Here is a 23,883-nt window from a genome sequence, read left to right on the forward strand (position 1 = left end):
CCAGAACGGATCCCTTTTGCATCCTGAGGTACCACTGTATAGGAATGTAAATGAGTATTTGTAAAGTTCTTGTCTCATCATTGCCTTTTCTGTTCTGTCATTTGAAAACCATAATGGTGTATTGGACATAACACTAGTGAAAATTAAAATGAAAACTTCTTGCTCTTTTCAGGTTCAGGTTCATTGGCAGCTATGGCAGTTTTTGAAGACAAATTCAAGCCTGACATGGAGGTAAACATTCTCTCTGCCTCCTGTACTCCCACTGTTTATTTGTGTAATTGTGATAGTAGCATAGTGTGATTTGTAGGATGGGGTTGCTTATTAGTCTTTAATCCTTTGAATGATCTTTAATGGTTGGTTTTCAGTTACAGCAATGCCACAACAGTCTGAAGAGTCACTTTGTTGTCTTCTGTGGGGATTATCCAAAGTATTGTTTCTGTGCTAATAAATATGCACAAAACTTGAGTTAGACACAAAACTGTAAAATGTGTTTACCTATGTTCTCATGGAAAAATCAGTACAAGTCTGACACCTGTGCCTTGTGGATGTAATTGCAGGAATTCTGCAGGATGTGTTAAACACGTAACTGATGTTTCCTCAAATGCTGGTGTTTCCAGATATTTTGTGCCTGGCTCTTTAAGATATGAGTGCAAAAGTGAAACGTATGGGTGATTATTGGGTCTGTAATCTGAAAACAAAGATCATGGCCACTGGTCCCATCACCTCCTGGCAAATAGAAGGGCAAGAAATGGAAGCAGCGAGAGATTTTACTTCCTTGGGCTCCATGATCACTGCAGATGGTGACAGCAGTCACGAAATTAAAAGACGCCTGCTCCTTGGGAGAAAAGCAATGACAAACCTAGACAGCATCTTAAAAAGCAGAGACATCACCTTGCCAACAAAGGTCTGTATAGTTAAAGCTATGGTTTTCCCAGTAGTGATGTGTGGAAGTGAGAGTTGGACCATAAAGAAGGCTGATTGCCGAAGAATGGATGCTTTTGAATTATGGTGCTGGAGGAGACTCTTGAGAGTCCCATGGACTGCAAGAAGATCAAACCTATCCATTCTGAAGGAAATCAGCCCTGAGTGCTCACTGGAAGGACAGATCCTGAAGCTGAGGCTCCAGTACTTTGGCCACCTCATGAGAAGAGAAGATTCCCTGGAAAAGACCCTGATGTTGGGAAAGAGAAGGGGGCGGCAGAGGATGAGATGGTTGGACAGTGTTCTCGAAGCTACCAGCATGAGTTTGACCAAACTGCAGGAAGACAGGAGTGCCTGGCGTGCTCTGGTCCATGGGGTCACGAAGAGTCGGACAGAACTAAACGACTAAACAACAACAGTCTGTGCATGTTCTTCACAAAGCCACATTCTGTGCCCTTGAGGGGTTTTTTAAGTGGAGACTGGCATTGAAGTCACTTTTTGTGGCTTAGTGGTTCTCCCAGTTTGTCAAGGGTGAAATCCTCAGTACTCAGTGGTACCTCGGGTTACATACGCTTCAGGTTACAGACTCCGCTAACCCCGAAATAGTACCTCTGGTTAAGAACTTTGCTTCAGGATGAGAACAGAAATCATGCGGCAGCGGCGCGGCAGCAGCAGGAGGCCCCATTAGCTAAAGTGGTGCTTCATGTTAAGAACAGTTTCAGGTTAAGAACGGACCTCCAGAACGAATTAAGTACGTAACCAGAGGTACTACTGTACCATATTTGTGTGTTGAAACAGCAGAATGGCTAAAAATGGGAGCAGAAATAGTATGTTTCTAGTTGCTTAAAGGCCAACCTGATTTAAACAATTGTCATGTACACAATCAAGCTGCATTTTTAATTGGCTGCTGAATTGAGCATAAACAGGAATCCATTAATTTTGGTTGGCCGTGGTAGCTGATGCTACTGCCTCTGAGTGTCTGAAAACAATGGACTTTGCTTTCTGAGTCCTTTGAAGGAAGCCCAGTACAAAGTAATGGAAGGAAGAGCCCCTACCGGTCCCTTGCCAGAGGTGTTCGCTCTTGGAGGTTCTATTTATCCTCACAGATAAGAGCAAAATGTGACTCAGCACTCAGTTGAAGTCGACAGCTTGTCTTGGGAAAGGAATCACCTTCAACCCAACATTTTTACTTGATGGGTGATTGTATTAATGAGTTGGATCTTAACTGCTTCTATCCTGGTAATATCGCTACTTTAGTCACAGTGAACATCTAGATAGGCCAGGCTCCTGTGTCACCCTCGCAGAGTTCACAAGACTCAGATTAGCAGGCCAGTGCTAACCCAGCAATTCTTAGCTTTTATTCTTGATTGGGAATGGATGTGTTGAGAATGGAGAAGACCAGTACTTTGTGTGCCTGTGGTGTCACTTGTCAAGGTGCAGAAGCATCACAAAAGAGGGGCTGCCCCATTTGCCCCAGGGTCTTCACACCTGACTGTACTGCCTTGGCAGTCTTTTCATTTATTTATGATTTTACTGGTTTATTCATTTCCATACCACTCTTCATCCAAAAATCATCATCATTACTATATTAATAATGCTTTAGACAGAGCAGCTTGCTCTGTCCTCTGACTAGAAGAAAGAAGCAAGTTTCCATTTTGAAACAGCTTATAACCACATTTATATGGAAGAATTGAAGTGAGGATCCCCAACAGTCTTGCCACATTCCTTCTCCTTCATCTTTCAGCCAGGGAACACGCCCCTCCCTAGTTGAAAAAAACAAATGTTTTATTGGCTAATCTGGTTTTATGGGAGGGAGAGAATTGTATCCTGCTCTGACTACTGTAGATAGCATGGGCTACCAAGTGCATGTGGGTTTGGATGGCAAAAAGGCTTTAATTCTGTTTGTGTGTGTGCTTTTCTAACTATGAAGGGAGGCTCTATCTTGGTCAGAATGAAGTACCCCTTTTTAGATGGGTGTTCTCTAGCACAAATTCTTGGAAGGTTTAGTAGCATAACAGGTTGCATGATGACAGCTCCTCTGTGAAAAGACTGAACAATATTTGGTAAATCTCTGTACCACTCAAATGTGTTAATGTTGAATTGGTCAACTGCTGATGCACATGCAGTGAAAATAACTTTAAAAATCTTGGTGCCATGGTCATTAAAATGTGTAGAAAATTAATATTTTTTCTGTCAAGATTAATGCAGCTCCTTTGTTTGCTAATTGTCAGAATATCTTGATAGAGCTTTTAAAGGGCAGTGGTGTTCTTCAAGACCATCACATCACAGATAAATTATTCAAAGGCAAACTGTCCTGCCATTTGGAGATTCAGCCTCTTTTCCCCACTTTATTGTTATGTCAGAAAAGGTGGGTTTGCATGGTGTGTGGCGTGGCTGAAGTAGTAATGTTTCCTTGCTTCTCTGCAAAGCTCCTACCTGCAGTAACCCGTTGCAGAGTACCTGTGTTCTTGTAAAATGTAGTTAACAGAACAGCCTGAAGGTTTGCTGTGTCAGAATGTGAGCCAAGGATGAGCTGTAGCAGCACACATGTTGATGGTCAAGGTGCCCAGCATTACTGCCAGGAAGTCTCATCCATGCATGCAGAGTTTATTGTTGTGCAAAGCGCACTTCAAATATCAGCACCCATACAAGGGGTGAATTCTCGTGATGAAGCAACCTCTTGTTTATTTATTGTTGCCAAAGCTTGTGTGTCTATGGTGTCCGTCATAGTTATATAGGCAACCTAGACAACACCCCCCCCACACTCCTAGATGTTTAAATTCTCAAACAGAGTGGGGGACCCATGACCTCATAATTTCTCTTGCCTTGAGATCTGGAAGATTACTGTGTGGTTACGTCACCTGTTTGATTTCCTGCCTCATTGAAGCAAACATTCACATGGCATTTGGTCTGTAACTTGGAAAGCTACCACCTTTCAGTTCCCCGTGTGGAACTGGGAAGTTGTGAATCTTTTGTGTTCCTAATGCTTTTACTCCTTGCTGCTGAATGGTAACTAGAACAGCCTGGCTACTGCATTAGGAATATCACCAGTGAGGTAAAATGCTTCACAAATGTACACAGCTTGCTGTAGCATTGTATGCTGGAGGCCGGGTTAGGGTCACTTCATCCAGCTATTTCTGGATGCAAGGAAGAAATTGCTTAATTGGGTGAAGGTCAGTACAGGAGTAAATCTAGTCAGCTTGGCTAAAGTGGTGCCCATTTTGAAAATTATTTGTATGGCAGCATAAGCTTCTGTGCTGCATTATTTTTTATGGGTCCTTCAATGAATCAGTTAATGAACAAGTTTGACCTTTCATTATGTAACTCACTAAATTAATATGAGAGTGTATATCTTGTAGTGAGATTTTTTTTTATACCCATCACTGCTTTTAAATTAATACAGCTGAGGTACTGTGCGCAAAATAAGTTTTCAGTGCTATCCTATGAATGTTGATTTGGAAGTAAGTCCCACCAAGCTCACTTGGATTCCTGGGTAAATAAATGCACCTTGGACCACCTCCTTTCCATGGATGCTAGATGATTCCGTGTGTTGTAGGGTGGGGGAGGAAGGGAAACTTGTGGCCCTCCAGATATTGTTGGACTTCCACCAGCCCCAGCCAGCATGGGGCAGTAGTTATGGATGATGAAAGCTTTAGTCCAACATCTAAAGGGCCCCTGCTGTAGGAAATTGTCTCTTTAATTTTAGCAACTGGAGACTTGGTGTATGTGGGGTGACCTCACATTGATTTCCTCTGCCCCTGGTCTTCTGCCTTTGTGATAGCAGACAGCAGTGTTCTCCAGTTACAAAACTTGTGTTTCTTAATGACTTAGGAACTTGTGTGAAAAGCATTGGATGGAGTGGAGAACTGGCACCACAAATTGGGTGCTCTATACTCTTCCATCTGCAAATCAGTGAAGTGACCAAGGCACTTACTTGTAAAACAAATGTGGAAATGTTGTGTGCTGGGGATGGGGAAGGGGAGAAACTGACCTGACTTTGGGACTCTTGCCCCTGCTGTCGGAGAAGGAGGTAATCTATCAGTTTTGGAGCATCTACAAAATGCAACTCTCCTGATAACGGGTTTAAAGTAAAGATTTAATACCGTCCTCTCTCTACTATGATGTTGCAGTGACAGTTTAAAACTCATTCTCTAAATCTCAGCAGACTTTACAGCCAGCAGTGGGCCAATATAGAGTTTAATGGCATTACAACACATAAATCATCTTTTAAAGATGCTACCAGTAGCTCCAAAATTAAATGCAGACAATGTCCTCAGTTATAAATAATTTATCAAACACCATTTCGGATGAGCCTTCATGCTGAGTTATTTATTTTAGCCTTTACTGTTCAATTCCTCAGATACATTTTGAGAGATCCATTACTGGTCAGTTTAATGAACTTGGGGGTCTGCTGTGCCCCCCTCCAGCAGTTTGGCACATCTGTGGTGACCATTACATGGCTGGTCCAGACCTCTTTGTGCCTTTTACAAGTGCTGCCCATTTGTCATGTGGCGGTAAATGGAGGAGCACATTGGAGCCTTGGGACCCATTGTGTGATGTAGCAATGGAGGCAAGCTGAGCGCTCCATAAAGGGCTGCTTGTCACAGCTGTCCATCACTCTTACTGTAATCTCATTTAAGGAGCAGCCGTGGGCCCCAGAGAAGAATATTCCCAGTTAGCTTGGGCTTTGTAACCATAAAGGAGGAAGTGCTCCTTTTATATACTCACAACTTTTAGGGTACTTTTTTAGATTAATTATTGCCCTGCGTCATTTGTGCTACCATCGTTAAGACTGCGACTGTCAGCACATTCAATATACACCTCTGTTTTGCAGCTTTAAGAACTTCATTCGGTGGTAGAAATTAGCATATGTGGCATGTATGCAGGGCCAGTTTTTCCTGAGCAGTTTCACAGTGCCATTCTTGAGCAAGAACAATATTCCACTCTTATGCAACTGTTTCTTTAATTAATAGGATTTAATAAAATGGATGTTAAAAATGTTACATGGGCCTGATGGTGGTAGGTGGTACTTGATTTGGTAAAGTGGAGTTTGGTTTTGTCAGTTTAAACGTGTAAAATGGCTTTGAAAGCATGCTAAAATAGTGTTGAATTTGGCACAGACCAGGCAAGCAGCTGTATTTTCAGTCTGAGGAAGAATGCCTCTGTTTTTCTGGTAGTATCAAGTATTATGTTTGCTTATTTCAGTACATCTTTTTTCTTTCTAAATTGAGGAATGTCGCTGAGATAGGGTCACATGAACATGTCTGAGGCTTGTCCAAGGACTCGTATTTGATGACAAAAATCACGAAAGCCTATCTTTCACAGGGGGGTGGTTTCTGCTTTTAATTCTGAACCAGGACAAAGCTTAGGTTGAGTGTGTTCTGAACAGTCATTTTGTTCAGTGGAAGCAAATGAGGCAAGCAGAATGCAGACCTCTCTGCCTGTGTCACAACTGAGCTGTGAGACTCTTGGGGGCCTCTGCAGAAAGCACCATATATGGATAATGATGCTGGACTGCAATTCCCAGCAGCTGTTGAACACATCCAAAAATATCTGAAGGACCACAAATTACTCATCCCTTAGATCAAAATTCCCTCCTTCCCCTGCTTGCTTTTCCAAGTGGATTTTGGTTTGGATGTTCTCTTCCTTGGAATAGTTACAGCATTTATGGATACACTTCATTGCTTATTTGAATTGAGCAATATTTCCAGTTGCACAGGTTCTACCAAAAGGATCTTGGGCCTTGCAAACAGATCCTGTCCTGCATTTGGTTTCTATGGAAGTTTTGCTTCAGGAGATGATTACTCCAATGGAGGCTGATGGCTGGCATTGTGCAATTGCTTGGAAATATGGGAAGGGGGGCAAATGTCTGATACCCACTTTGAATTTTTTTCCTAGGAGGAAGAAGCCAAACAGCTTGTGAGAGACGCCATAGCAGCTGGCATATACAACGATCTGGGCTCTGGCAGTAACATTGATATTTGCATCCTCAGTAAGAACAAGCTGGACTTTCTCCGTCCCTACGATATGCCCAACAAAAAAGCGGAAAGGTGAGCGTGTCCCTGTTTAAATTGTTTCCACAGACGAGAGAGTTAAACCTTCAGGTACCAGGAACAGGCAGATTATGCCTTCAGAGTGCAAACACTTGTAATTGAAATGTTACAGGTAATCATATCCCAATTGTTGAGGCTGCACACTGTTCTAGCTTAGATAATTAAAACGCACTCTTGAAAAATAAATGCAACAAGAATTGTTCTGCCTGAAGTAGTTGTCAGCCTAAGAGAATGTCTGCTAGTTCCAAAAGTGGAGTGAGTTCATTTTAATAAACATTAGGAAGAACTTCCTGACAGTAAGAGCTGTTTGACAGTGGAATTTGCTGCCAAGGAGTGTGGTGGAGTCTCCTTCTTTGGAGGTCTTTAAGCAGAGGCTTGACAGCCATATGTCAGGAGTGCTCTGGTGGTGTTTCCTGCTTGGCAGGGGGTTGGACTCGATGGCCCTTGTGGTCTATTCCAACTCTATGATTCTATAATAGGAACGAAGGGTATTTTCGAGAGACATGCACAAAGACTCCTGGATAAACTTAGCAGTTATGGAATATGAAGAGAGGCCCTCCTGCACATCAGAAATGGTTAGATAGCAGGAAGCCAAGAGAGTAGAAAGTTGAGAAACGTGCAACCAAAATGATCAAGGTGGAGTAACAGGTTGATATCTTTGAGACTTTTAAGTTCACAGGAAAGGCAAGCAAGAGGTGACCTGATGTTTATAAAATTATGCATGACATAAAGTGGCTAGGGAGGTTTTCTCCCTCAACAACAACAGAACTCATAGACATGCAATGAAGCTGAATGTTGGAAGAATCAGGATATATAAAGTACTTCATGCAGCACATAGTTAAACTATGGAACATGCTCCCACAGGAGGCAGTGATTATTTTAAGAGAGGTTAAGGCTACCAGGGGCTACTAACCAAGATGCCTGTGTTCTACCTTCACTGTCAGAAGCAGTATGCTTTGGAATACAAGTTGCTGGTAATGGCAGGTGGGCAGAGTGCAGTTTTGCTCATGTTCTGCTTATGGGCTTCCTCCATGTATCTGGTTGGCCACTGTGAGAAGAGGATGCTAGACTGGGTGGGCAATTGGCCTGATCCAGGAGGCTGTTCTTATGTTCTTAAAGTGCAATTGTCCAGCGCAAATAGTATGGTGTGAAAAGGCAGTAGCTGGGATTGTGACCCTTTAGGGAGACCAGTATTCCCTGTACATCTGCTGTGTCTTTGCCAAGGACATGGCTGTTTCAAAGTAGGGAAGAGTAAGAACTTTCAATTTTTGTTTGCAAGGGAATAGCCACTTTGCTGTGCAGTTTTCCATTCTGTTCCGTGCACCAGGTTATTCTTGGAGTTTCACTAGGTTGTGGGCAATAACAAGAACTGCATCATTTTGCATGGCAGCAGCTATTTACTTCTTTCAAAGACTAGAAAGGACCATTTGGGAACATATATTGTATTGAACTTTATTACGGCCATTGGCCCATCACACGACAGTTTCCCATACCAACATAATGTACTTAAACCTCCAAATTTAAAACCGCCAAAACTTACAAAAACAGATAAGAACCAAAGCAAATCAAAAACAAAAGACCAGCATCATACATTACAATAAATTTGTAACATAAACATCGTCCTCTACTCATAAATTAGTAGAAGACATCAATGGTGATATCACCTAATTACATCCTAAAACATAGATCATAGTTTAGAGGGATTATCCGAGCCGCACAGGAGTCCGTTTCTCTTCTTTAGGGATAGAACGCTGATCAAGAATCTGGCAACCATGAGTGATCTTAGGGGGTCATCATCATTTAATAGGTATCTCAGTTTGGCTTCATTCGTATCATCGGCAATTCCCTTTAGATATTGAGCAAGAAACTTGCTCCTGGCCGATGAGTGAAATGCACAATCAAAAATTATGTGATGCAACGATTCCGGTGCCCCACAATTACAATCACATAAGAGCGATATCTGTCCATTGGAGAATCTATTTCTCAGCACGTTCGATGGGAAGGTGTTGAATCTTGCCTTTACAAAGGCATATCTATGAGCCGAAGAAGTTAAGGAATTCAAATAGTTTGGGAGCCTTAAGAGGGGTAATAAACCAAGGTTTAGAGGTGAGCAGGTACCATTGCCCAAGACCATTTTCTGCTGCAAGTCCATCTCCTCTAGTCTACAGGTTACTGTTCTTTTAGCTGGAACTATATCCTGCTCTAGTAATTTGGATGGGGAGATTCCCATTGCCGTAATCTTCAGTTGTATATTTTTAACCCATGGGCTCTGGAAATCATCTCTCCACATGCATTGTATCAAGTACAAGTTTGGGAGATTGTGCCATAGAGATAACCAGTGACAAAGTATGTGCTTCCACAGAGCGTTTTCCAGGGATACAATATTAAGTTCCATGCGTAGCGCTGTATTACTTACACAGTTGGGCAGTTTCAATATCCCTCTTAAAAACTGATTTTGAATAACCTCTAGGTGGGATAAGTTGACAAAAGTCCCCCAAATTGAGATGGCATAAGCAATTGTCGGGATCACCTTGGCCTTGAAGACTTTCAAAGCCGATGGGATATGAAGGGCCCCATCGGTGAAGAAAAATCGCAAGATCGCCAAGGAGATAGCTTTGGCTCTATTTGTAACATAGGCTACATGGGCCTTCCATCTAAGGTTATGTTGTAACCAAACTCCCAAGTATTGGAATCTATAGACTTGTTCGATGACTCTCCCATCAATTCTCCAATTATGGAGTTTCCGGCTCTTTGAGAAAATTAGAATTTTAGATTTCTCATAATTAATTGTAAGGGAATTTGCGTTACAATATGATCCAAAAAATTTTAAGGCCCTCATAAGACCTACTCTAGAAAAAGAAAGGATGACTGCGTCATCCGCATATAGTAACAAAGGGCAGCGATAAAGTGCTAGGCGGGGTGCATGAATCCTTTCTTGAGCCTCTATTAGGGGAGTCCTCATGTCGCTTATGAACAAATTAAACAGGAATGGAGCCAATATACAACCCTGTCGGACACCTCTGTTAATGGGAATTGAATTGGTGAGATCGCCCTCCGGGGTGAGTCTCACTCTAGCCGCTGAGTTCTCATGGAGTTTGATTATTAGCCAGAGAAGCCTTCTGTCGATGCCCCAGCGGGTGAGTTTTTCCCAGAGGATGCTCCTGGAGATACTATCGAATGCTGCCTTTAGGTCAATGAATGCCACACAGAGTTGGCCACCCTTTGGGGTGGAATATTTCCAGGCAAGATGCTGTAAAATTAGAATATGATTTATTGTTGACTGTTTTGGGCAGAATCCAGCTTGTTCGGGCCCAATTAATTTTTTCTCTTCGGCCCATTGAATAAGTCTGTTCAACAGGAAGCGGGCATACAGTTTCCCCACTATTGAGAGCAGACTGATATTTCTGTAATTCCCCGGGTCATCTGGTGAGCCCTTTTTGTGGATTGGAACGATAACAGCGTCCTTCCATACTTCCGGGATCATTCCAGAGTTGTTAACGGCATCGAAGATGGTTGCCAGGGCTTTGGCCCACCAGTCCGCGTGGTATTTTATAGCTTCAGCCGGGATCAGGTCTGGTCCAGGCGCTTTCCCTGTTTTAAGTTTAACGATCAAGTCATGGATGTCTTCTGGATCGGTGGGGGGCCAGAGGGGAAGCTGATCTTGAGATTCATCTCTTGTGTTAACAATACAGTCAGTTGTGGCAAAGTAGTTTTTTAAGTAAGATTCCCAAACCGGGGCAGGAATAATAGTTAAAGGGTATCTTTTAGTTCTTTTATTTACCAGGAGCCAAAATTGTCTGGAGTTCCGTGATGATGAGGCTTCTATGATTGCCCGCCATTGATTCACTTGCCATTCCTGTCTGGCTCCCTTTTGGATTTGCTTGTAGGCCGATTTTGCTTGGAAATATTCTTTTGGCAGGACCGTTGCCCCGGAGGCTTTATACTCTTTGTATATGTTACCAAGAAGTTGTCTAGCCTGTTTACAAGCACTATTGAACCACAGTGCACCTATCTTCCTTTGTGTTCGATTTATTTTATGCGTCGGGACAGAGAAAAAAGACGTTAGGTCTTCCGACAGGTTCGAGAATAGTCTTAGAGTTTGATCATAATCATAATAATCCTCGATTAAGCCTGAGTATGCTTGTTTTAGTCGTTGTTGGAAATATGCTGAGTATTTTTGGGCCTGTAGTTCGGACCATTTTATACTTTTGATTTGCAATGCTGAGTTCGTAATCAAATGTGTTGGGTGTCTATCTCCATCTGGGGTCCAGTCTATAGTCATTGTGGCGACCAGCGGTAGGTGGTCGCTCAGTTGAATATTTTCAACTTTAAAGTGGGAAAATTTGGGGAATATGTCATGAGATACTAACATATAATCCAGGACACTGTTTGCAGAGGAGCTTATGTGTGTAAACTCACCCGGTACGTCAGGCGGGCAGTTCCCGTTTAGAATCACTAAGTTTAGACGTAGTACCAATTGGTAAAGAAGGGTTCCTGCTTCATTTACCCTTTTGTCTTTGGAGAGTCTTTGATTATGGAGGGAGAGGTCATTAATGAATTCTGGGGTTATCCACCATTTGGCTTTGATTAAGGACTCCCAGTTTGTTGCAATGCGAGCATTGAAATCCCCTGCTATAACATTGGGTATATTGGGGTATTTGGAGTGACAAAGAGTAAGATGTTCCTCCAAGATTCCCCATTTATTGTATAAGTCTGCAATGTTGCCTCCAGGAGGAAGATAAACATTTGTTATAACAAGTTCAAAATTTTCCCCCGTAATCAGGGCTGTAATTGCAAAGGTGGAAGCGTTTACAAGCGTGAGTTTTGCCTGTATTTTCAAGGAAATTGCTATAACTAGTCCTCCACTAGGCCGGCCTCCTTTAGTAGACGGGCATGCCGGTAATGATGTAACATCAAAACCATTAATATCTACTCTCCCCTCTTCCCATGTTTCCTGCAAGAGAATTACTTGGTGTGAGTTTATTAGTTTTACAAGGTCCGGGTCAGATTTTTTCCCTTTCCAGCCTGCTATGTTCCAGCTTAAAAGGGAGAACGGGAGAGGATTTGACTGAGGTTTGGGTAGTCACAATGGAGAAGGGGGGAACGCTGATCTTGGTGGGTTGTCAAATTTAAAGAAGTCAGTAATTTTCCTTTGCCTAATAGTAGATGACTTCTCTCCTTTTGGCACAGGTGTGCTTCTTGAGCTATTTGTAATTATGCTCTGCTCGCCCGATCCTATAGGGGTAGTGTCCTGGTTTGGTCTAGTCTCCTCTCTGAAATCCCTTATTTTATCAGAGAGCTTATCACCTAGGGGAGCAGAGATTAAGTCAGTACAAGTTTTAACTGTTATTGGATTTTCCTTCCGTGGGTATATCATCTTATTTATATGGCCCAAGGGGTCTTCTGTCCAGTCCATATCGGTAGCGGATTGAACTTCTAAATCATCAGCTAGAGATTCTCCGTCCGATAATGATGACTCCAGGTCAGGCATTGAGGAATGTGTCAAAATTTTGTTTACATTTTGCTGTTCTTTAGCAGGTATAACCATTCCAGCAGGTGCAGGAAGAGCTGGTTCCAGATTAACTAATAGGGGTGGCGAGACGATTGTCTGTATCGTTGCCTTGGATTTTATGGACCTATTTTGAGGCTGTGGGCTAAATTTGAGAAGGTCCACTGAGCCTCCAATGGCCCTGTTGGTTTGAATTTCTTTGTTTCCTATTTTGCTTTTGGCCTGAGACATCTTCTCCCTTAATTTGTCTAATTTATTTATTATTTTTTCTTTTTCTTGTGACTGTAATTCGTCAAATGAATTCATAAGGGCGCTTTCATCAATGGATATTCTGGAACCACCCAAGTTCGTTCCTGGTTGTGGACTGCAGGCAATCTCCTCCGTTCTCTGTGGGGAAAGCAACATCTCTTTGTCTGACGATTTTGTAGAGCTTGTTTCTGAATCTAATATCTCTTTCTCTTTTTCCACAAGTAGTGGTTTTACTATGCTGTCCGCAAAAACCCTTGTGGGTATGATTTTTATTTTTATAAATTTCCATTTTTGTCTTATTATTAATAAGGGTAGTCTCAGCGAACGGAAGGCTAAAATAACTTTGTAAGAGCCATTTGATTGAGTTAGCGGAAGTAAAGCATGAAGATCAATATGAACTGTGCTTATTCTCAGGATTTTACTTAGGGCAATTTTAGCTCCTTCCAAGCTTGACCAGTCCCATATCTCAGACCTTATCGTTAGGCATATCTTCTTAGGTTGCAATGTTAGATTTTGCTTACACATGAGATCATTTAGTTTGTATTTTCCCATCCCCTTTGCCCCAGAGTTTGGTGGGGCTATCACTGGAGGTCCCCTCTGGTAGTTATTTTTGAAGGCAATTTTGGCATCCATATCCATCACTTTTTCCGTTAGCTTGGAGATTGAGCACGTCAGAACGTCTATCTTTTTAAATATACAGTCCAGTGTCCTAATGACTAGTTGTAAATGGGAGGACTCATTTCCCAGCTGGTTTTCTTTATCCCGGATCTTTTTCCCATCCACATCGGGCCCGCCCTTGATGGGAGTGCTCATTAGATTACAAGTGTGTAAGGTGGTATTTTGGGACTTGGGAATGTTATTAGCTACATCCAAGTCACTTAGTGGAAGAAATCTATTGTATGTAGTAACTGCTGCTTGAAAATTTGATTGGTCTGTTCTTTCTTTCGCTTGTAGCTTAGGGCTAGGGAGAAGCAGTAATTCCTCTGCTTCTCTGAGGCGTTTCCTCTTGCCCATAGCTACAGTAGATATGAGCTAGATAATGTAAATAATACAGGAGAGAAGAAGGGGACTTCCTACCACAGTCAATGATTTAGCTATACAGCTGAGTATTTAACTCCAGGGATTTCTCCGCAGTTCGTTGAAGAGCTATAATAAGAGTCAAATTCCGATAAAGATTTACCCCTGTTGAGGGCTCAAGTAGATCATCTCAGCTCAGCCCTCTTCACGATCAATTGTTCGAGGGAAGGGCTCTCAATTTGAATCTTTATCCAGTCCCCCATCCCTCCCCTATTCGGTCTCCGGGAAAAGTGCAGGCAGGCTTTACTTGGAACAGAAGGTCTCACCGCTTTGTGAACTTCCAGGCTTCTGCTTGATGGATTTAAACTTCCGTCTCCTCTCTCTTCACCCCTCTCTGCCGAAAACTTCTTCTTCACCTCTCGGAGTGTAATTACAGCAACCCGAAGCCTCGCAGCTTTCCACTCTCGCCGCTTTCTTTCAGCCTCAGATGGTCGTGAGACTGTGGAGAGACCTGGCGAGCGAGTGACGGGCGGACAGGGCAGCGTCAAGGCTGCTGCTGCTCTAGGCAAGTAATTAAAACCAATTTGTTGAGCTCCTTTGCCGTGGGAGTCACAGGCTTTCAAGATTAATGGTGTCGTCTATTATTCCTTATCTGCAAAACGCTGACTCATCCGGCACTTTCTCTGCTCACAGCTCAACATTCTTCTGCTCTCAAGCTCCAAGTTAAAAGAAACAGTTGTGATTAAGAAAAATAAAATACTTGGTCTAAAGCAAGTTAAAATGAGATAAAACGAGATAAAATCAATTAAAACTCAGTTAAAATTTGTGGAGCTCTGGAGCTGACTGCCTAGCCTGCCGCCATCTTGACCGGAAGCCCGAGCATCCATTTGGGAACATACTACTTACCGACCTTGAAAAAGGATCCTGTCTTTGCAGGAGCCACTTTCCCTGTGCTTGTTGTTGAATCAAGCCAAAAGTCAAAGGAATTGGCCACCCTCCAGGGGCCCGGCTTGAATCCTTGTTGACCTCCCTGTCTGCGACTCCCGGCAAGATCAGGCAAGATCTCAATCGGCGATCCTTCTCAACGTGAGAAGAACACACCACTGCTCCCCTACCAGGGAGGGGAGAGAGACAGACAGAAATGTATTTACATGCCTTTATTTCTGTCCTTCCAGCAGTACAGAGAAAACGTGACTGCACTCTCTCATCACCAACAGCAGAGAGAGAAAAACTCCTCCCATGTACTTCCAGTACAGGGTCATGTGACACTCTGAGCTAACATCCGGTGCTCAGTACACTGAATAGACTGTCCCTTTGTTCCCACGGTACAGTCCCAAAACGTCAACATCCTGTTTGGCATTCCAGCCACCTGGAGCACGCTGCTGCATTGCTCCTTTTTCGTAACATCCTCCCCCAAAAGAATCAATGCGTGTTGCGGCAAGCAAAGCGTGATCCAGAGAAGAAAACAAACAGTTGTTATACACATAACATTCCCCTGTTGTTACAGTTCCACCCTTGGAACTCCCCGCCACTGGTTTCCCCAGTGTACCTCTCTGGTTGTTTGGCTTCCAAGGAATGAGTGCATCTGCATTACCTTGGCTAGCAACTCTCTGTTGTGTCTTTGTCTCTGACTTAGACACAGCTCCAACCTGTCCTCGGTTGTGTACAACAGCAACACATGCAACAGCTAAGTTAGCAAACTCTTTTGAGTACCTCTTGGGTGGTTGACCCTTTGTAACTCTCTCAGACCTTCGTATGAGGTGCTGATCCTCTCTGCTCACTGGTTCAGTCTCAGGACTCTTTGGAGAACCAGTTCCAATAGTAAACAGTGGTTCATCCTTCACTTGTGAAGGTCTATCCATTGTGTGAGATTTTCTCTCAATGACTGTGACAACTGAGCTCTCCGAGCTATCACTGTCGCTCTCAGTACCACTGTAATCTGTAAAATCATCATCATCTGAATCATCCTCAGTCGGAAATGTGTGTACTATCACTCTCTCCTGTTCAGGAGCACTCTCTAGAAATTTTGTGAGAATCACCTGACCAGATTCAGACAAAATTACTCTGTAGAGACCCTTTTCATATCCCACAAAAATGCCTCTGGCATTCTTTACTCCACCTGGAGCTTCTGTCCTCACATGAGACCCAAAAACCTTAAAATGGGCAACAGAAGGTTTTCTATGGAACAGTTTCTCAAAAGGAGAACTTCCCAACTCTTTTGAAACCTTTCTCAACCACGTATAACAAAACGACATTAGCGACTCGGCCCAGAACTCATGTGGCAGATGTGAACTAAGCAATTGCGCTTTCATCCCCTTTTGCAATTCTTTGTTCACCCGTACACAGACACCCCTGTTCCACGCTTCCGCTGAAACAGCAACCTTGTGTCTTATCCCTTTCTTCTGCAGGAACTCCTGAAAATCCTGTAAAAGAAAAATTTTCTTCTCATCTGTGAACAGACAATCAATGTTAGCATCATGCATATTTTTAACCTTGTCACAAAACTCCTGAAACCTTTCCACGGCTTCCTGTGGCCTCTTTAACACATAAATCCAGACAAAGTTAGAGAAATGATCCACACACACAAGATAAAATCTTGCATTGCCTCTAGATGGTTCTAGAGGACCAATCACATCAGCATACACCCGCTGAAATGCTCTGTCGACCCTGGCCATCTTCCCGGCGCTCGTTTTGGTCACACCTGCGAGAGAAATCAAGTTAGACACAGATGAATTACATTCCATGTAATCACTTTGCGCATAAGTCAACAAATACAGTCCATCTTTCTCTTTGGCAGAAAGATACAACTCTCCATCTTTGAAGATCTTGCAGCTCTCAGCATCATAGGACAGTTTCAGTCCTTTCTTTGCAATCTGCGAAACACTCAGCAGATTGAACTTCAATTCAGGAACCAAGTAAACATTGTTTATAGTCAAGTTCAGACTCTTAAGATACACAGTCCCTATCCCGGTCGCTTCCAGCTCCTGACCGTTGGCCTGTCTCACAGCGAAGCTTTGCTTCTTAAACGTTGAAAATAGTCCTCTGTGTGGGGACATATGAACGGTGCTCCCCGCGTCGATTACAAACGAGTTCCTAACATCTGGCGTGGTTCCTTTCGCCATCAAGGCCTTTGCAGGTTTCACCATAGGCTTGGTATGACTTTTGCCTGATGCCTCAGGCTTTGCTGAGCGGCCCTTAGCTCCTTTTGGCTGGCATGGCTTCTTACAGTTCCGCTGAAGATGCCCAGCCTGTCCACAATTGTAACATCGGACAATGTTCAAAGCTACAGCATTATCTCCAGTAGCAACATCGGTGGGGGAGTTAGAACTCCGTTCCTCCCTCCCCCTGTCCTTTACTTCCAGTGCAGCAAGGCGGTCGTGTTCATTCAAAACAACGGCAGACACCCTCTCCGCGGTCAAATCTTGAGCCGGTAGAGAACCAAGCTGACTGGCAACCATTTTGTAAGTCCGATTTAGGCTGTTTATCATCATGAAGCAAAACACTTCCTCCTGCAGACGGAAATTGCGTTCCACCATCTGTTGGCGCAGATACTTCATCTCCGTCAGGTGCGCTTGAACATCTCCATCAGGCGCAAGCCTCAGATTGGTCAGCTTCTCAAAATACAGCAGCGCTGAAGAACCAGCATCCCTCTGATGTGTTCTACGCAGTGTCTCCCAAATCTCTCGTGCATACTCTAAATTCTGAATATGCACCAATTGGCAATCTGAGACACACAGAATTATAGCCGTCCTGGCTTTCAGATTCTGTGATTCCCAACCTCGTGTTGGTGCTGCAGGGATGGGGTTCTCAATCACGTCAAAGATCCTCTGATTCTGCAGCAGGGCCTTCATCTTTATAGACCAAGATGAATAATTGTCATTAGTCAGGGGAGGTGGATAGGGTAAACCTCCCCCCTTCTTGGCATCCATTCTGAATCCAAGTGTCTGCTCTCACTTTCAAGCCAGTAAAATCCAAAAGTCTATATTGGGCTGTTTTTCTGCCTTCTCTGGCAGGCAATCTGCACGCTGTTTCACAGCTGCGTAGATAGCCAAAACAAACTTTGACTTCTCACGCTCTGAGCCATTCAGTAACTTTCCACTTACTGACGGTCGTTGCCTAGCAACTGTGCATACCTTTTCTGCGGACAGGAAATCTTATCAACCACAAGAATTCCTGGTATGCAAGCCTCTGCTCTCAGAGCTGTTTTTCCAAACGCAGCTCTCGTGAGCCAGAGAATAAATCAATCTGCGTTCACACTTTTAGCCCGAAAATTCAGCATACCTTTGGGGCTCCGTAGCCTGGAAAACACCCCCTTTCGGTGTCCTGCTGTCTGTTCAGCGTCTGGCTGCACGCAGACGTCACCTTATCTTCTTAGGTGCAGAGGATGGCAACGATCCATCGACCTCTCACCTCTCATGCTGATTCCCATGGATCAGAGAACCATCGGCTATTGCTACCAGTTGTTGAATCAAGCCAAAAGTCAGAGGAATTGGCCACCCTCCAGGTGCCCGGCTTGAATCCTTGTTGACCTCCCTGTCTGCAACTCCCGGCAAGATCAGGCGAGATCTCAATCGGCGATCCTTCTCAACGTGAGAAGAACACACCACTCCTCCCCTACCAGGGAGGGGAGAGAGACAGACAGAAATGTATTTACATGCCTTTATTTCTGTCCTTCCAGCAGTACAGAGAAAACGTGACTGCACTCTCTCATCACCAACAGCAGAGAGAGAAAAACTCCTCCCATGTACTTCCAGTACAGGGTCATGTGACACTCTGAGCTAACATCCGGTGCTCAGTACACTGAATAGACTGTCCCTTTGTTCCCACAGTACAGTCCCAAAACGTCAACATCCTGTTTGGCATTCCAGCCACCTGGAGCACGCTGCTGCATTGCTCCTTTTTCGTAACACTTGTAACCTTCTGTAAAAAGAAAAGGCTTATTGTAATCAGCTTTCTGGGTCACTGTCCTAATGCAATCCAAAACTCCCAGAAAGGTCACCTGGGGTTTCCACTCATAGCCTCCAACTGGGCTAACTGGCGGCACTGACATTCTCTCTGTCCAGGAGAGGTTCTTCAAAAGCCATAGTGCAAGAGGGATATGGGTTACAAATACAGAATGAGGTGCTCTTGGCAGGGGTCGAAGCTCTAACTTGACTTTCTGCTCCAAAATGGAGTCTTCCTTTCCAATAACTTTGTCTTAGAATGTATTCACATGCAGCATTAAACAGTTCTATTTTAATCTATGTGTACAGATGCCTCCCTCTTGGCCCATGTCTAACTGCCCTGCAGCAGAGGAAATAAGCTGGAGTCTGGCTTGTTGTGACTTGTAACTCAGGGCCTTGTGGTTTGTTTCCTCTGTGTGGTAGTCAGAAGTGGGTGATTAACTTGCTGTGTTCTATTTGGGAAAAGGGCAACTTTACTCAGTACAGCAACTAGATCTAAGTATATATCTCAATCTCCATCTGCCCCCCTTGTTAGTGGGATTTCTGGCAGACACACATTACTCTCTATAATTGCTTCTCTATTCTCCCCCTCCACCCTCAAACAGGCAAGGGCGATACAGCTGTGAGAGGGGAACTACAGGTGTGCTCTATACGAAAGTTACACCCTTGGATCTTGAAGTGGCAGATGAGACAGTGCAAACAATGGATACATCTTGACTTACTGGGAACTTCTGGGCAGTGGAAGAGGATTGAGAATTTTCATACCTGAATTCTGCATCTGTATGCTGGCATTAATGTTCTGTATGCAGATTTAATAAAAACCAATATGAATTGACCGGTTGACTTGTGTAATAACTGGGGCAGGAAAAAATAATTTTCTAAAATGATTATTTGCTTCAGTAGGTCAGCCCAGTTGTACATCCAGCCTATTATGTGACCCCAGCCACTTCACAAGTAGAGCAGCAGTCATTCTTAGATGCAAAAGTTAACAGATCTTATCCCCTGTGTGCTAATGGTGTATTTATGCTGAAGCTGTCTGGTGACCAACAAGCAATAGCCTAAGATTGTGTGGACTAAAAGCCTGCTTCATTCAATAAATCTGCTGAAGCAAGTTTTAGGTCATGAAAACTTGTGATGTAAATTTGTTGGTCTTTAAGGTGCTTAGCAGATTTCTTGGTTTTGTATGCAATAGCCTTTTATATTGCTTTTATATTTAATCATTTCCCATATTTTTCATAACTCAAGAGGAATAAATAAAGTGTGGTCACAGCATTTTTTGCTGAACACTTTCACGTACCTTAAGCAGGTATGGCAGAGGCAGGGGGTTACAGATCATTTAGTAAAGCAACAAAGCAAAAGTAACAGGCATAAGGTGGAAGTTATTTGACGCTGGAAACAGTGTTGCTCTGGATTTTACACCATTCAACCCTAAGTGGCTTTACCTCACCCCACACCTAAGGTTTTTTTTGGGATATAGTACAGGTAAATGAGGTGACAAGTATTTTTCCAAGGAAGAGGAAGGGCAGAAAGTCGGTATCAAGCTCAGTACTATTCAAACTAACTTTGATAAATGGCTATTATCTTACCTTTTACCCTTGAAACTTACATTTCCCCTAATGGTACCTGCTCTCTCAAGCCCCCCATCTGCTCTACATGGGATGGAATTAAATAGATATGAAAGAGAGAGAAAAGTTGGTGTTAAAGAGTTGAGTTGCACTCTGTCTCCTTCTGTGTCTAATATACAGATGCAGAAATGAGCTTATATTTAGTCAGCATGAGTTGCTTATTCCTCCGGTTTAATAGGAATACCCTTTCTGACTGTCATCAGATGTTTTCTTATAAGAAAATTCAGCCATACAGCAGGTAGCACTTAACTTATTGTTGTACCATAATTATAACTGAACCACTGTCCCAAGTCAATTAAGTACGTGAATATGTATATCAAGATTAAATCATTTGCAGGTAAATAATAGATAATAATAGGGAAAACTGGGAAGGACTGTCCTACAGTTTATTCAAAAGGTCAATCAACTTCCAAATGCAGCCCAACAAAACCCCCTTTCACAGTGAATATTCTGCAGAAAGAATTTAAAACAGAAGCATATCTTATTTTTTTTGTTTTTTTAAATGATATTTATTAGAAATTTAAAGATTACAGAAAAAAGAAAACAACAAAAAGATTTAACAAAACATACATTACAATACATAAAAAGGGAAAAAAGTACATAAAAACCAATACAACAATACACCAAAAAAACACACACCCAATATTCCATATCTTTATCTTTCATTTGCTTGTTTCATCGACCTCCTCACACCTCCCTTTTTGTGTTCTAGTTTAATTAATTGTTTCAGCAAATTCTTTCCATCTTTCTCAATTTTTGTTGGGTAATTTATCTTAACAGTCTAACCTATTAATTAACTCAGCAAATCCTATCCATCTTTCACTATATTCTGTCATTCAATTTACCTTAATTTATTTTAACCTTATCTTACCATAAAATACCTTAAAGCTTAAAACTTAATACTTATTTATACATAACTCCTTATATCATTTCTACTAAAGCCAAATAGTTTCATTCCAACATTTTTCCTAATACTCGTTAATTTTACACTAATTCCCAAAATAAAATTTTTTAAAAACTTTCTTCCAATCTTCATCCAACGTCTCTTCTTCCTGGTCTCGGGTTATGTCAGTCCTTACTGTCCATTCCATCTAGTCCATCAACCTGGTAATCTTATGTCCGAGGCTCTTAAGTCTTTTCCATGTCCCTTCTGCAGATCTTCTTCTTGTTTATACCTGCACTTTTCCTTGTCTTTTGTTGATCTCTTTCTTAATTTCTTTCCTTTCTCATTGAGGAGTAGGTCTCGGGGAGACTCCAACCCAAAATTATCTCCATCTCCCCTCATCAGATCAGCCCATTCCCCACAGTCCCACTCCCCACAGTCAGCAATGTAATCCAGAAAATATTTAAAAGCATGTTTCAAAGTCCCTCCGAGATTCAGAGCCCCCATAGCTCCAGAGTCCCCCTGGCCCACTCCGAATTCAATCTTCAAGAACGACGGCTTATGCTCCTGAAGGGCCTCGGGTCTCTCCACTTGTATTACTTGAGGTTCAACAGCAACCTCCTCCATTATCTTCTGCACTTGCACTTGCCCTGTCAAAACAGGTTCCTGAGTTGGTTCCTGAATGGTTTCTATATGAGTATTCACCGTTTGTCCAAAGTTTTTAACTGCAACAGTCATCAAATCCATCTTCTCATGCATCTGCTCCAACAAAGCGCTTGTCTTGCAAAAAGCAAGCACCAAAACTTCTTCTAAACACATTTTTTATTCAAGGTCAGAGACTGGTCCCACGATCCTAATCTCCCAACTGTGAAATCCCCAAATCGACTGCAGCAACAATTTAACAAGCTCCCTCTAGAGGAGACAATTTCTATTTGTATCCATCTTTTAAAAGCAAGTCCAACAAAGGAAAATTACTTTCATTTTTCAAAGATTTTGTTTCTTTTGAATGCAAAAGGCAACATTGGAATCAATTTGTTTTGTTTTTTTTTAGCTATCTGTCAAAGACGTTCCCTTCACAGTCAATGAACATCCCCAAAAGTTTCTGTCTCTGGAGGACTTCCGGGTTAGCGCCATCGGTAATGGCGGATTCCCTCTGTCTCTGAGGGACCAGCTCCGCGGGATCGGGTCTGACCGCTGCGGCGAAGCGGGGACCCCTTTAAAAATCCCAGGCGCGTGAAGCCTGTGAACGTGGGACTCAGCGGGCACCTTCAGCGCCCCCCCAATCTGCGAAGGAACCCTTTTTTGGGGGGGCTCCTGAGCGAAGCGGGGTGAGTGGCGCGGTGCTGTGAGTGGATTGCTTCTTCCACGGAGCGAAGCCGCACAGCCGTTATCGGAGAGTGCTGACTTTTTCCTGGGACAATTTGGCTACAAAAAGCAACTACCCGTGAGTAGGATAAAATTGGATTAAACGAAGGAAAAGAGCGAATTCGGCACCGAAACGGGGAGGTATAAACAGGAAGTCCGCCTTCCGTTTCTTGTATATAGATCAAAGCAAAGAGACTGTAAGCTAAAACTTTGAAAGACGTCTTTAAAAGGACTCAAATCTTAACGTCAAACAGGAGATCTCCCCTCCGGATTGCAGGAGAGGAGGGGAAAAGGTTTGAACTGTATTTTCCTGCAAAAAAGAGAGGAAAGGAAGCTAAAATCCACCGCTTAGACCCTGGGAACGGACTGCCTATAGACAATGGGAATGCCGTATTATGAAAGGCACTATTGGTTAATAGAGTGCTTTTGACAGCTAACTTTGCAAAAGAGATACAGTGTTTCTGGCTGACTTCTCCTGGTTTTAAAGTAACTTTAAAGTAACTGGAATTGAAACTGTCGTTTTTTGGTGAATTGGGGGACTTAAAAAGGTTGGTTTTTTTTTAAGTTACAAGATTGACTGTTACTGTGTCCCCCTAGAGGAAGTTGGATATTGTTACAAAAACAACTGGGCCAGGGGAATTTTCCATTTCATAACAAATCCTAGCTGTGGGACTGACCTTGGACTTAATCTAGAGTGTTATGGCAGATGGAAAAGTCAGAGTTGCTTCAAGAGAAAACAACGAGGTCTGGTAAATCTTTTCGTACAGATATTGGGCTACAGAGAAGAGCATCAGCATCTGGCTCCTCTGGAACACCTGGACTATCAGGGGCTGCACCTGTACAAGCGAAGTCAAAAGGAATGTCGTCTGAGGATGTTTTAGCTCTGGCACTAGGGAGAATTAATGAATCTTTGGAAAATTTAACCAAACAAGTAGCTGAAACAAACAAACAAGTAGCTGAAACAAACAAACAGGTAGCTGAAACAAACAAACAAACAAGTAGCTGAAGCATCAGTTAAAATTGACCAAAACACTACAAGCATAAATAACTTGGGACAGAAGGTGAATACCAATACAGAGACTATTGAGAAATTGCTTCAGGAATCTACTCAGACTCGAAAGACAGCTGAAGAAGCAAAGGAAATAGCAACTGCCACTGAAGAGAAGATACCACCGATACATAGGCAACTTGACGACTACAGGTTGATGTTTTCTATGATTGAATTGAAGGAGAAACAAACGAATTTGAGGATCAGGGCTGTACCTGAACTTGAGAAAGATAACTTGACTGACTTCCTTACGAAGGAATTTGCAGACTT

General features: G+C 42.8%; 1 protein-coding gene across 1 annotated transcript in view; it reads left to right on the forward strand.

Annotated features, from left to right (window-relative positions):
- The window catches only part of LOC128405968 (proteasome subunit beta type-7-like), a 37,625-nt gene extending 18,098 nt beyond the window's left edge, over window positions 1–19,527 (forward strand). Inside the window, exons 6-8 of the mRNA XM_053373025.1 lie at window positions 173–231; window positions 6,820–6,971; window positions 19,298–19,527. Of these exons, the coding sequence (XP_053229000.1) occupies window positions 173–231; window positions 6,820–6,971; window positions 19,298–19,409 (323 nt within the window). The 3' untranslated portion in view covers window positions 19,410–19,527. The remainder of the gene's footprint in view (window positions 1–172; window positions 232–6,819; window positions 6,972–19,297) is intronic.
- The last annotated feature ends 4,356 nt before the right edge of the window (window positions 19,528–23,883 follow it).

This window comes from Podarcis raffonei, chromosome W, assembly GCF_027172205.1.
Source record: "Podarcis raffonei isolate rPodRaf1 chromosome W, rPodRaf1.pri, whole genome shotgun sequence".
Lineage (NCBI taxonomy): Eukaryota > Metazoa > Chordata > Lepidosauria > Squamata > Lacertidae > Podarcis > Podarcis raffonei.